Genomic DNA, 14,255 nt, shown 5'->3' on the forward strand with positions numbered 1-14,255 from the left:
GTACAGCAAGGTTTTGCAGATTTTGTACGATATTAAAGAAATATTTAGCCTGTGTATAATTAATGCTTTTTGAAAAGATCCTGCCCTCCTATATAAAGTCACTCATGCTACTAACCTGACACTTTTTTAAAGAGATCTGTAAAATCTGTGAAATGTTTTTATTTATAGCTCTCCCACACTATCCCTTCATAAAGTGCTATCTGGTAAGTTTTATTATTGTGTAATTGACAGTAAGAATATATATTTTCTAAAAAAGCAAATTCAGACATGGGATTTGGGCTTATAAATCACGTTGCATTCTGAAACATTAAAGAAAGCAATGCTTTGAAAGCATTAACACAACTTTTTAAGCAATTTTGACTTGTCAGAAGGATCTGGGAAGCAGATCTCTTGATCACAAAAAGCTGCTGAAGGAAAAAGGATGGAAGGATACAGTCTATATTGCAAAGTAAATTAAATTAGAATACATTATCAGCACAGCTACCTTTAAAAAGTAAACTAAAGCCGTACTGCCAGAGGAGCCAATATGTGTACAATTTATTTAAATATTTTATTAATGAAGACAACTGCCTATATTCTCAAAAAGATGGAAGGGCGGAGATCACAGGTAAGCCTGAAGTTAAAGCCAGAGAACATTCTCAAATCAGGTGTTTGTTACAATGTATTACAGTAGGAAACAAAATGTTTCTATTCCCCGGCAACACATTGTAAATTTCAGCAAGAATGATTACTCAATCAAAAAGACAGGTAAGTATCATATCATGAACAGAATTACCTTTTGTCCTGGGTTCAGCTACACCTTTTTACAGGGACCCCTGCTAAAGGCCAAGTGCTTATTATCAGGAACCTCTCATAATAATGAGATCAGCTAACTTTTAAAGGACCTGATCAGGCTAGTTTTTCTCTAGGCGGAATACTATTTCCTTTAAAATCAGTGGTCACAGAGACCTGGCAGCTCATTACAAAATTAACCTGACCTAGTATAACATACTAAAGATAAAATCATCAATCAATCAAACCACAGCTCTTAGAATACTGGAGTATAAGGAAAAATGCAGGAATAGAAATCTTTTGAAATGAAAATCATTGCTTTCATTAGGAATATTTTCAAACATTCTGACAAGATATTACAGATTGTACTGGATTGTAATTTGTTAAAACACAGAGGTTATTTTCTAAATTTATCATCTGATACCATACTTACTAGACTCATTAGATTCAACTTCTGGCACCTAAATCTTGACAATTTTACTGTTTTGATATATTACATACACTTTAAAGTATATTCTATGATTTTGTTATCAACTGAACTAATGCAGAAAAACAATGTTACCAGTTTTCTTCTAACAGTACAAGAAACCCCAACATGTATTTCCAGGATTTTGGGGGGTATGGGGAAGGCAGAAGAAAGGAAGGGGAAGAAGAGAAGAGGCCCAGTTAAGAGAGGAAAAAACAAAACACTAGTTTGTGGTGATAAATTTACTAGCAGTGGGACAACTACCACATTTACCTGCCCTGTCCTCTTAAGAATCACTGCCTCAAAAGTAAGATTGGCTGAACAAGTTCTGAATTATTTCCTCAGTTGTTGCAATTTATATAGTCCAGAATACCAAGGGAAATTGCACAGGCTACTCAGCTGCTGTTTCAGCAGGGCAGCAGCCTCTGTGGAGAAAATTGCTGAGAGGGCAGCCACTTTTTCACTCGGTCCAATTTAATCCCCTACCAAGTAAATGTCAAAGCAATTGGCCAGGATAAAAACTGCCAGGTAATTTTGACCATTTTCAGCATCTTTTTAACTGAGGTCACTGGACGCAGAAGTAAACTTTTTTGTTATCCTTCATATAGTCACTAACAAGTTCTTTTCTCTTTTACCAGTAGGACACTGATAGACATTCAAATTCCATCAACTTTTTTATTATTATTATTTTATTTTAAGCCCACTTGTATCACATGTTCTAGGATTTTTTAAAAACCATGCAGACTTGACCATTTCTACACATAGCTGGACTTTGTTATGCATATTCAGTGAATGGATTTATTTGGGAAAAAGTCATGCTATGGATTTTGAATTAAGCAGCTGGAAAGGGGACAGCACAATTTCAGAGGAACAATGCTAAGCAAAATTACCAGGTAAAATCTTAGGTTGCATTATGTAAGTTCTTAAGCTCTAACCAGCACTAAAAACCTTTCAAACACACTGCCCCCACAAAAAGCCCACATGAAACAAGGGAAAGAATTCATTACGCACCACATGGAGTCATGCAAGGATGAAGTTTGGCAAAAATAAACAATATTCCATCACTACAGGGATCCTTCACTTATTCTTACCTCTGTGGCAGCCTGAAGGACATTTGTGATTTCTGCAGCCTAGAGTCCGCCCACAAACTTGATCACAAGGTGGACAGTTTCCAGAACAGCACTATTCAAGAAAATGAGTATACTTTATGTAACTTGAAAATTTGTATTATTTCGGGTATAAATTTGTTGCCTTTTACTATCTCATTTTTTCAATACTTAAAAAAATTTCATGCAATTTAATCAAGTCTCCTCAAATTCTTGGCAGGTATAGAAAAGAGGTCATCTGCAAAGTTGTTTTAAATAATTCAAATTATAAAATACAAGGAAACAGACATTTGAAAGCATCATTTCAACACACTAACAAGGCAAAAGGCTTCTGAAAAGCATAAAAACATTTTAAAAGTTGAAATTCTTATAATACTTTAATCCAAAATAATTTCAGGAAATTACATGTAGGATATTCGACAGCTCGCCCCATTACTCTTCGATTTCTTTCACTTTATACTGTATCATCCCTAGCACAAAAGTATTGCTAAACATCTTTTAACTTTGTAACAAAGGTCAAATAACATCAGGATCAGTTATCTACTTTCTGTTCTTATACAAAATAGTGACATGGAAGAACATATCACAACACCATCACATTTGGTGGATGTCAGCAGAGAGCCCCATCTTTTGTATTAACTTGAAAAGTACCCATCTTCCAAACTCTATCAGAAGAATGGCAACTAGGAAGAGAAACCTGCATTTTTTAGTATAAATTAAAGATGTCAAGATTGCATTTACTTCTTCTGTTACATATTCACATAAAGGAAATTCACTGTAGTAATAATAATACTCAAAAAAATGAAGAATAAACCTGTACTTTTTCATGCCTCTTTGTGGTAAGAAGTCAACTTCTGTAATATCTTAATTAACACCTAGCAGGCAACTTTCAGGTCTTCTTGAATCACTAAACTGAAAAGATAGGTCTGAGCTATCAATCATTCCTATGATTTCAAATAAGAAGGGAAACAAAACTCAAATTCCAAATTGTCAGACCACTGCTGCTTGCAGCAATGCATATTACAAGCAGCTGTGGAATACTGGGTTGTCAAAAATTAGAGGATGCCCCTTACAAAGTTATGAGAGATTCCCAACTATTCCCACAAATGAAATAAATTGATTTAACTACTCCAGAATGCATAAAGCATCAGTAACTACTTAAGCATTATAGACTTAAATTGTAGGTTTAAACTAACAATAGTGTGTGTGTGTCTATAAACATAGTAGAATACAACAAACTGTTCTAGCTTTCTAACATGTAGAGAGAAAGGAATGTTTGGCTGACGGGGGAAGGAATATCATGAGACTGATAACAACTAAGGAGACAGTAAATAAGACCAGCCTTTAAGATAGCAGTGGCACCCAACATCAGTGAGACTGGAACTGAACAAAAGCAAGGATATGCCAACTGCTAACTCAGCGCTAGGACCTTGCAAGCATGTGCAAGCACCAAGGTCATGCAGTAAACACAGTGAGGAAGAGCCAGAGACACCCCCCACTCAGCAAGAAAGCCCAGGTGTAATTAGAATGCAAATATTATAATTAATTCCTTGAAACACAATGAATATGCATGAGTATGATAAATACATATACCCACTGTCAGCAAGTATTGGGCATGCTCACCTTTGCGAAACTATTTGCGTGTGTGCCCAGTGCTGCAATAAAGAATGCTTGCTTTCTAAAACTCCGAATCGAGTCTTAGAGAGTTTCTCTGACTTTTATGGTATCTGAAAGTAGAATTGCCTTCTGAAATAGAGAAGTTGTCAAAACCCCCTTCCAGTTTTTGAGGCCACAGAGTTTTCCTTGGTGACATGCTGTTCAGAGAATTCTGGTACACTGCAAACTAATTTGAATAATGTTGAAGAAAACTCTTCTCTCTTTACAATAACATGAGGCGGAACAACAGATTGATGTGATTTATACATAATATAAAACACTGTATCTAAAGAAAAACAAAGTTACCTAAATAATATGTTTGAGAAAGATCATCTCTGGACGCTTACCTTTCTCCTACATTGGTGCTTTTGGCAATCACGAATTTTAGTACACTTTGTTTCACACAGATATGGCTTATGACATGGCATGCGTTTAGTGTGCTTCCCACAGCGGCACTGTTTTTCAACTTCCTGGGCAGCAAGACAGGGGGAAAAAGCAAGGTATTTTTAACACACACACAAAAAAAAAAAAAAAGAGTGGAAAATAAAATATTTTTCTACCAGCTGTAAAGATTTCATGGGAACAAAACATTACAGTGCTTTATCACAACAGGAAGCATATCAAATGCTCTGAGCAGATAACCTCTCTGTGAAATAACTACTTGGGAACCTTGCGTTGGTACTGCAAACACTGTGCTCCAGACAGCACCTCACTGTGACTTTGGTCTCACTGAGGGGAAAGCCATTTCAAGAGAACTACTCAAGTGTGTAGTGCAAGATGACAAGCGTAAATGCAGAAAAAAAACATACAAAAAAGTACCCTTCCTGCACAGTAAAAGAGATTCATCCATTGTGTATATAGATAATTTAAGAATTAGGTGACCAGATTTATCTGACCATTACCCCAGCTATCATGTGTTAACTACATTCACCGTAGACTCTGTAGCAAACCTGGTTCAGGAAAAGACAGCAGAGAGGAAGAGCAGAGAGAGCAACAGCTTTATAGGCCAGACCACAGAAGCTCCATAGATCCAGACCAGAGTAAAAAAATCTTACTAGTAATGAACTAATGCTTACAGCATCTTCCATTTCACTAATGAAGAAATAGCAAAAGACAAAGCATTAAGGAAGCTAAAAGAGCTGAGAAAAAAAAGTGTCTTTTAGACCATGATTAATAAAAAAAAAACCCACCCAAACATCAAAAAAAACAAGCCAAAACAATAAAAAACTTATCTACGTATTATTTCAGATACATAAAACTCAACTATTAATTCACAATTGTGTTGGAGCAGGAGAGGAATATGGAAAAAAAACATGTTGCTTTCAATGAACAGAAAGTCATAGACTTTGTGATAGATATGATTTCATTTTTCGCAGGAGACTTGCACTGTTCCAGGTATACAGTGTTTAAAAGCCCTAACACAATGTGAACCTGCTAGGGTAAGACTAACCTGTCTGCATATTTCACAGGGACCTCGATGACAGCGTTGTGAACACTTATGGATGCCACATTCCAGAACTTTGTCACAACTATCACCACAGGTGGGCACATCTTCTGTACAAGGCAATGTAAACTCTAGATGAAGAGAGAGAAGTATGAGCAAATATTTAGTGAAAAAAGAAGGCAAAAATATTTAGAAAAAGAAAAATGCGCTGTGTAGTAGGAATTCAAATGCCAATTCTCTCACTTTTTTTGAAAGCTTCTCTAGAATTACTCAATTATTCACATCATCAATTAAACCCCTGGTACTAAATAAAGCTTTGAAAGAATTAAGCAAAACAGTTGATAAAAGCTGTCAAAGTTCACTGTTTGTAAAAACTTTTTATGGCTCATGCCCTGTACAATTAAGCTGAACTACTCACTGTCAAAGACTGGATAACTTTTGTTTTCTTATTTTAGCTTTTAAAGAAGGAAAACAAACATATATTAAAAAAAAACCAAACCAAACCAAAAAACTAACAAAAAAACCAAAAAAGCATCACAAAACCAAGAGCCACTTACTTGATTTTCCACAAGGACAGGACCTTTTCCCAGAACGAGGACAGTCTCCACAGGGACCAGCATGACAAACTTGTTCACATGTGTGATTACCACAAGGCAAACGTTTCCCACACACCTGGAAAACTCAGAGAAATCAAGTGAATGGAATGTAACAGAATTACATACCAAGACAATGCAACCCAAAGGGATAAACTACGGGTGAGAGATGCCTTTTTCTTAATTTTGTAAACAAATCTTGTATTTGCTGAGTTCATCAAATAACTGATACTGACTGGAAGCCCCCTGCATATTGAGGAGTTAGTAATTCACGTAAGAGTTAACCTGAGTAGTGCCAGGCCTGTCCTGTGCTGCACATACAGCTTGTCCTTCAGGCCCATGTTGTGCAGCACATTTTCCTTAGCCACAGGATAAACTTACTGTAGCAAAGGGAGACTGGAGGCAGCTCCCGCTTGGTAGCGGTGATTATATCATCTGCACATCCTTAAACTTATCTAAAAAGCGCAGCAAGAAGTTCTCATCTGAACAGCCTGTCTGACAGCAGAAATGATAAACAGAGTTGCCTTCTTATAACAAAATCCTTCAACAGCCTCAATGACCAAACTGGGTTAACTACAGATGTGGTCTGCATTGCACCCTGCACCTGGATCAGGTGCCCATTCAATGCTAAACAGCTTGGGACTCCTAGACCTAAAGCGCTATGCTATTATTTATATTATGCTCCCTTTTTCTATAGTGTTAGCTGAGATAAACTACATTTTAACTGATACTTTACCGAGGCTGAGTGCCTTTCTTACTGGGATCGTAATGACCAAGTATCTCCTGCTGCTATCTCACCCCTGCCACTGAATTTTGGTTTTACATTATTTTTTAGTCTGTCAATCTGTTGACTTGGTCCTAAGAATGAGCTGTAAATACACTTCAAAGAATGAATCAAAGCTTTCATTCTGTTACAGTAACTAGAAGGAAGCATGAAACTCTACAAGGCCATGGTTTCATGCTGATTTTTCAAGACAGCAACTGAAATTTCACCCTCAAGTATGAGAGAACAGAATATTCAAGATCAAATTCAATGCTAACAGCAGTACAACTCTAAAACAGTGGCATTTTGACTACTGTCAGAAATTAACCTGGCCACCAAATAAATCCATTCTCAAACAATGTTGCTACATTTCTGACTGCACTTTCAAAACCTAAAAAAATTAGTTTTCTTACTGAATGAGTTTTTCCAATCCTCAATACACTGAGTAATAAAATGTTACATAAGATGAGAAATAAGCTTTAAAGGACAGCTTCAACACACCTGGTCACACTGCCACTGAGGACTTGCACAAAGTCTCTCTCCTGTCTGTCTTCCGCAGATGCACCGTTGTTTACTGACTCGCGGACAAGGCTGACAATCTCCTGTGTGTAATTGCAAAGTGACATGGAATTGCAGGAATTGCAAAAGAATGACGTATCTTAAAATTCAAACAGCTACTCTTCTGAAATTTAAGAGGGCAGGTCTACCTGCATGACAGGGATTCTCACAGGTGTGCTGTCCACACAGTAGTGTTCGTCCACACAGCAGGTGACATGACCATTCCTTGGCACTGCACCTTCGGGGCACTGGTTTAGCTTTCTTACAGTGACAGGTTGTTGTGACCATCTTTGGGCAAGGTGGACAGGGTCCTAAGTACAGGAAAAAGAACATCTCACTAATGGCTATTTAAGTGAATGTAACCTGGAACACACCTGGTTTACTCTGAGAATTTTAAATGTAGTTGGCAGATTTTACATTAAACTATGTAATAGCTGCATAAATGCAGGTCCTACAGCCAAGAGACTCAAAGGATTTACCTGGATGACAAAGCAGCAAACATTTATGACCACAAGGAGGTTTGAATTCCCTCTCACATATCTGACCACAGGAGTGAGGTACCAGCCATGGGTCCAGTGTTGGGTTCTCCACTTTTCCACAGTAACAGTAATACCTACTGGGAGTTTCAGACCGTTTGTATTCAAACCTGCATTTTGGACTACAACAAAGGGAAAAGGAGTGAATAGAAAAGCAATTTTATTCAGATTTTTTTAAAAAGAAATGCAATTTTTATTTTTTCAGTTTCCCAAGACTGTCACCAGGCTACCAATTAACATTTTTACAACAAATGTAACCAATAACAACATAACTAAATTTATAATATACAACAATAGTCTTGCTATAGGTCAGATTTTACAATACATTCATTAGAATGTCTCAGGAATTGTCCTATCACTGCAATCCTCTTTCTCAGTGTAGGAAGCATACAGAACAATTTTTATGCCAAGTAATACCAAAGGAATGTATGCAACATAGAGTTAACCTACTTAAACAGAACTAATCAAAAGAGATAAAAACCAGGGGTTTACCAGTGGCAATTTATAAGCTATGTAAAACAAGAGTTAGTGATGCTAACCAAACTATGCATAATATTTAAAATTTTATCTGAAAGATTTTAGATTGTATCAGGTCAGCATGTTAGCAATCATAAGATGCACATCTTTATTTGTTATCCTTGAAGGTGTCACATAGTAAAAAATACATTATTCCTAAGCGTAGACAGATTCCAACTTGTTAGTGCCACAGGTTTTAAAGGATCGTTGGTGCAAGCCATGGATAAGGAACACAATACAAGGAAGAAGAAACAAAGCACCTCCCATTTCTGGCTACAACAGGAGAAGACAAGGAGCTCCTCCTCAGAGAATAGAAGCTTTGAAAGACCTATGTACTCATTTTTATCAAACAGAATGTCAATTTGCCCCTATATAATACATTACAGGCCATACACCACTCATCCATAGTGACTGCGCAGTTTTATCATGTGCTTAAAAGTTAAATAAAATACCATTTCCTTGAAACTGTTTTCATTATAAACATTTTGCTTAAACACAAAGCTAGGAGTAGAACTGTAGTAAAATAGGCATTATCAACCTGGACACTGCCAGCCGAAAAGCTTGTATCTTATTTCCTGTTCTCGGAGATCCCACATGAACAGAGCTTTTGAATCCACCAGGCCCTTGCAGCCAAATTTGACAGAGGACTCTGTCTCACAGATATTACTATAAGTTTCCACATGAAAGTAAATGGGCAAATAAAGCATAGAACAAACATCACAAAGAAACTTTGAATGAACTTTCAGACACAAAACTACTGAGAAAGCAAACTTCATTATTCATACAGCAACAATACTACCTTCTTCTTTATACAATCCCACACAAAAGTGCAAGACTGGCTTTAGTGCCCGAGTTATACAGAGACTAAAAAATAATAAATCTCTAAATCTTGCTATTTTAGAACCATTGGTTTTTTTTTTGTTTTGTTTAGTTTATTTATTTCTTTCACAGTGGCAACTTTAAAAGTAACAGACAAATATGGAAAGCAATTCAGAAACAAGTATTAGAAGCCGAGATACATGCAAAATAAGCTACCTTCTCAGAAACAACTTTGATGTAGCAGGTTTTTAATACCTCTTGAAATACTCCTGAATCATCTTATTGAAAACGTAAAAATAATTAAAAAAAAAGCAAAGTCAGTCTAAGTGAAGTATCTTTTTAAGTGTACCACGAAAAGCTCACCATGGCCAGGGATAATCCTTCTTCCCAAAATCATCATCTGTCACAGAAGACACAAGAAAAAGGCTGTCCTTGGCCCACTTCTGGATACACACCAAGTGAAATATGCAAAAGCATCCACAACAGCTCCAGACCTAAAGAGCAGATATAAGTGTCTACTGCTTCATATTGTATTTATTTTTTGTTTATGTTGATGAACATCTGCAGTATCTAAAGAAATACAAGATTGCTATTTTTCAATTTAAAAAATGGGTTTCCAAAAATAGATTATACCTATTGTTAGATTAATATAGGCAGTTTTACTGTTCCTGATTCATACCTGTTTTCTTGTTCCTCTGGGAAATTTTTGCCACAGCATATAGAACCCAAAATACAATCATAGAAATACTGATTTAAACACACTGTTGGTGATCATGTAGCACAACCTCATGCTCAAAATAAGGCTGTTGCCAACTTAGCTCACTCACAGCTTTGCCTAACAAAGTTGGTAAATCCTTAAGGATGGGGATTCCACAACCAACCATCCTGGGCAACTTATTCCAAGTGTCACACTCCTTTCCTAGCCCCCAGTCTACACCTCCCAAACCCCAGTTTGTGCCACTGTCTTTTATTACACTCCTGTCACGATAAAGATGACTTTGGCTTTAGCCACCTTCACAACTCCAACTGAACAGAGGCTGCAACTGTATCATAGAATAGTTAGGGTTGGAAAGGACATTAAGATCATCTAGTTCCAACCCCCTGCCATAGACAAGGACACCTCGCACTAAACCATGTCACCCAAGACTCCATCCAACCTGGCCTTGAACGCTGCCAGGGATGGAGCAATCACAACATCCTTGGACAACATCCTTTTGCCTCCTCTCTGCCAGACTAAACAGGCTCAGCTCTCCCCATTCCATACACTATGTCTCTAAACATCTTGGCAGCAGAAGTACTAATAAGATTTTATCCCCGTTTCAAACTTCAGGATTTGCATACAATGCTGGTAAGAATAAGTTCTGATTGGAAGTGTGCTTTCAGCCTAGTGTCTAGTTCAAAGAGCAAGAGAGGTATAAAATCGAACAGAATTAAAAGCGAATCTGCTCAAGAGAGTTGATTTTGCCAGTATCCTGCATCCATCACTAAGCATTTATGTTGCTGTTCCCAGTGTACCTCTCTGTCAGTTCTGGGGTGAAATCACCGTACTTCCCTAAGAGCCTGCTGCTGAAAAGCTATTTAAATAACAAAAATGTAGTTTTATGACTTGGAAACTTTACACATATTGATATTTGGTAAAAGAAAAGCAGCAGAAAAAGATCAGTTCTCATTTCCTTATTTTTTAATAACTTGTGACATTGCTATGTATATTTCACAGTATAAATTATATACTGTGAAAACAAGGAGAATTTCCCCACAGCTTTAGAGGACAAAGGTGATGATGTAAGTTTGTAAAAGTAAAAAAAAACTAAAGCTAAATGGGAGACATTAAGAAAATAAATACACTTGACTGAAATGTTATAGATTCCAGATAACTAACAAACCACCTAATTATAAAATCAGCTCCCTTCTGCTGAGATAAGATGAACTCTCAAGAGACACAGAACTTAAAAACAAACATATACATTAAGGTCTGAAGAAATACGGATTAAGTATTCTAAAATTCATACAAAACATTGTATTTCTTTCTAAAAAAAAAAGTTAATTACTACATTTTCATCGGATACTTGTAGTCCATGTACATCTAGCATAACAAATTCAAGATTTTCTGCACTTTTTTCTCTTTTAATATCAAACATACAGCTGCAAACATAACTGATGCAAGTAACCAGCAGGAACAGGGTTGGGCCTTTGAACATCAAAGGGACATTGATACATAACAATGAAAGTGAAAAAGATTTGTCCTGAAATCTCTCCCATGAAAAATGTAGCTATATTAAGTAAGTCAGCCTTCTCAGATCTGCCACCTTTCTCTTTCACCTGATTAGCATTTGGAGCAGCAAAGTTTATCTTGGGTCCCCTGTTATAAATCCAGCAATAATATTTCCTAGCTTCCTATTTCTTGCCTTGGTATTTGTTACGACGTAGCCTTACTGAATATACCATTGCAAGCACTGGCCTTCAAGTACTTCACTTTTTCATTCGCTACTCTCTGTAATTCAGAAATAACTATTTTACATTAGGATAGCAAACATATGTCAAAAATTCCCCATTCTGATTACAAGCTATACATATTTAAGCACTTATTCACACATTTGAAAAATCTAAAGGTGCCGAATGTTGCATCAGTACTCTACCAATTTAAAAACATCAATACCAAGAATCACCTTAGTAATACAATTAAACACAAGTTACTCAGTTATATCTGCTTTATTCTAAAAGACTACTGAAAAATACTTACAGCTTGGTTCCTTTTAACTGAGGCAATGCAGATCAGACATGTCATAGCCCCTGACTGAAAAGCTTCATTCATGTACTGTCTTGTACGTTCCAGTTCACTTGCATCTCCATCTTTAATGTATAAAGATTTTTAAAGCAATCAGTAATGTTTGATCTGCTATTCTAGACATGTTGAGACTGCTGTAAAAATGTATGTTTTTCCTCTGAACAGAAGCCAGTCATATATTATTACAAAACTACATTATTAGAAGTACTTAAGACAGTTTCAAAACTATACCATTGATTCTACATAAGAAGGCAAGAAATACTGCCAGCATGCATCGCTGGGAACAAGTATTTTTAATACAAGACGTAAGAATAAAGTGCTTAACCTCCAGTTACTGAAAAATTTTAATACACAGCCAACAATACACTATTGTTTAAGCTTTCATTCTGAAAGAAAAGTCAATAAATGAAAAAAAATTACCAGTTTGACTGGTGTAAATGGTAAAAGTTTTGGCCAAAATCTTTCCTTGTTTTACTTCAGCATCTTCATCATCCTCTTCAGATGAGGAGCTAAACTGGTCTTCAACCAGCTTTTTTGCTGCAGCCTGATTAGCCTTCTTAATTTCATCAAATTTCTTCTGTGAAGATAGTTCTATTAAGAGAACAGATTAATATCATTACAGTTACTCATAACACCACATTCAGGTCTACATACTTTCAACTGTCCTTTTCTTTAAGGAGTTTGATAATTTTATGCTTTTAAGGGCACTGTGTTGCTACATTTGCAATACCACATAAGAAGAGATAAACTGTATTTTCTTCTTTAATGTGCATTATCCATAAAATTCACAGGAGGAACTATTATCTGTCAATTACTGCTGACAAATCCAACCAGGCAGACTAGAACATACTCATCTATAATGCTGCTTTATGAAAGGGATATTTTAAAAAACCCACAACACACACCTCACACAGACACAACTTTCATAGCATGAGGAAGAAAAAAAAAAACTGATAAAAACAAACAAACCCCCACAAACAAACACACATAAAAAAAAGGCCCCAGGCAATTCTTGACAAGTGCAATTGTTATAATTTGCCTACAGGTGCCTCTCCCAGCATTTGGGATTTTTTAAATTAATACTTTTATTGATCTCCCTCCACCCAACAACTCTAATGTAATACTGGGTTCACAGTACTTCACAGATGGAAACACTGAACAAGACGGGGTATTACCAGCTTTTGTTGAAGGTATTGCATGTGAAATAGAGAAAGATTCTCAGATGAAAAAAAAAAAAAGTAATTTAGCAGAGCTCATAATAAAACAAAGTGCCTTTAAGATAACATATCACAGAGACATAAAGGTCTTCAGCACATCACAGGACTCCTAGTTTTCCATATTAGACTACTGCGCCCAATATATTTACTGGGGTTGCGTCAAACCTAGTTTTAGGGCTTTCCTTAAGAACTTGTGATGCCACTTAAAAGAGCTCACTCTTTGGCACTTCTCCACCTGCAAAATATTAGGTTGCACCCGCAGCACGCCCATGCACAGGGCAGCCCGCACCGTGTCACTCTGACCAGAGTACCTCAAGCTTGTCCCTAGTGGGCAGCACTCTCTCGAGTCTTTTCAACGGCACTGAAGAACAGCTGGTCCATTACTTTAGGCTTCTTCAGCTTGGAGGGTTCTAACCCTGCACCCAAGGAGGACACAGCCCCGCGCCGCTGCCCGGGCCCCGCGTTTCCCCCAGTGGTGCCCACAGGCAGTGGCGGCACATAGCGAGCACCATGGCTCGCTACCGCCCAGCGGCAAGGAGACGCGCCGGGCCCGCCGGCCACACAAGCGTCCACCGCCCGCCTTCCCTCCACTCGACGTCGGGGAGAGCCCCGACCTGGGCATTCGCGGGGGCTCCCCGAGGCCCGGCTGCGCTACGGACCACAGCCGGCTCCCCAGTCCGGCGCCCTGCAGCCCCCGAACGGACACGGCTAAGGGGGAGAACATGACACTCACCGCTGGCCGCCTCACCGCTACACCCCGCGGCCGTAGCGCAGGCACCGCCGCGGGCCCTGGCAGCCGGGGACCGGGCAGCTGCCCCTCCACGGGCAGCGAGCCCTTCTCCGGGCCTGCCACGGCCGCGGCCCCGGCCGCCCTGGCGCCAGGGCGCCTCCATCTTTCCCCCGCCAGCGACCGAGGAACGGCGGAGGGAGGCCGAGCCCTCCTCACGCCCACGGCTGAAGCCGACCCAGGGCGAGCTCTGCACGCCAGCCCCTCCGTCAGGGTGGGGCAACGAAGACGGCACAGC

General features: G+C 38.3%; 1 protein-coding gene across 1 annotated transcript in view; it reads right to left on the bottom strand.

Moving 5' to 3' along the window:
* The window catches only part of NFXL1 (nuclear transcription factor, X-box binding like 1), a 47,375-nt gene extending 33,120 nt beyond the window's left edge, over positions 1-14,255 (bottom strand). Inside the window, exons 1-11 of the mRNA XM_061472019.1 lie at positions 13,964-14,255; positions 12,434-12,604; positions 11,969-12,078; positions 9,592-9,722; positions 7,837-8,015; positions 7,507-7,668; positions 7,301-7,401; positions 6,001-6,115; positions 5,450-5,574; positions 4,347-4,469; positions 2,329-2,419 (exon numbers count right to left, since the gene is read on the bottom strand). Coding sequence (XP_061328003.1) covers positions 2,329-2,419; positions 4,347-4,469; positions 5,450-5,574; positions 6,001-6,115; positions 7,301-7,401; positions 7,507-7,668; positions 7,837-8,015; positions 9,592-9,722; positions 11,969-12,078; positions 12,434-12,604; positions 13,964-14,123 — 1,468 coding nt within the window. The 5' untranslated portion in view covers positions 14,124-14,255. The remainder of the gene's footprint in view (positions 1-2,328; positions 2,420-4,346; positions 4,470-5,449; positions 5,575-6,000; positions 6,116-7,300; positions 7,402-7,506; positions 7,669-7,836; positions 8,016-9,591; positions 9,723-11,968; positions 12,079-12,433; positions 12,605-13,963) is intronic.

The sequence above is a fragment of the Pezoporus flaviventris genome, unplaced genomic scaffold (assembly GCF_033815535.1).
Source record: "Pezoporus flaviventris isolate CSIRO_AGI_PZ_B2104156 unplaced genomic scaffold, CSIRO_AGI_Pfla_v1 ptg000002l, whole genome shotgun sequence".
Classification (NCBI taxonomy): domain Eukaryota; kingdom Metazoa; phylum Chordata; class Aves; order Psittaciformes; family Psittacidae; genus Pezoporus; species Pezoporus flaviventris.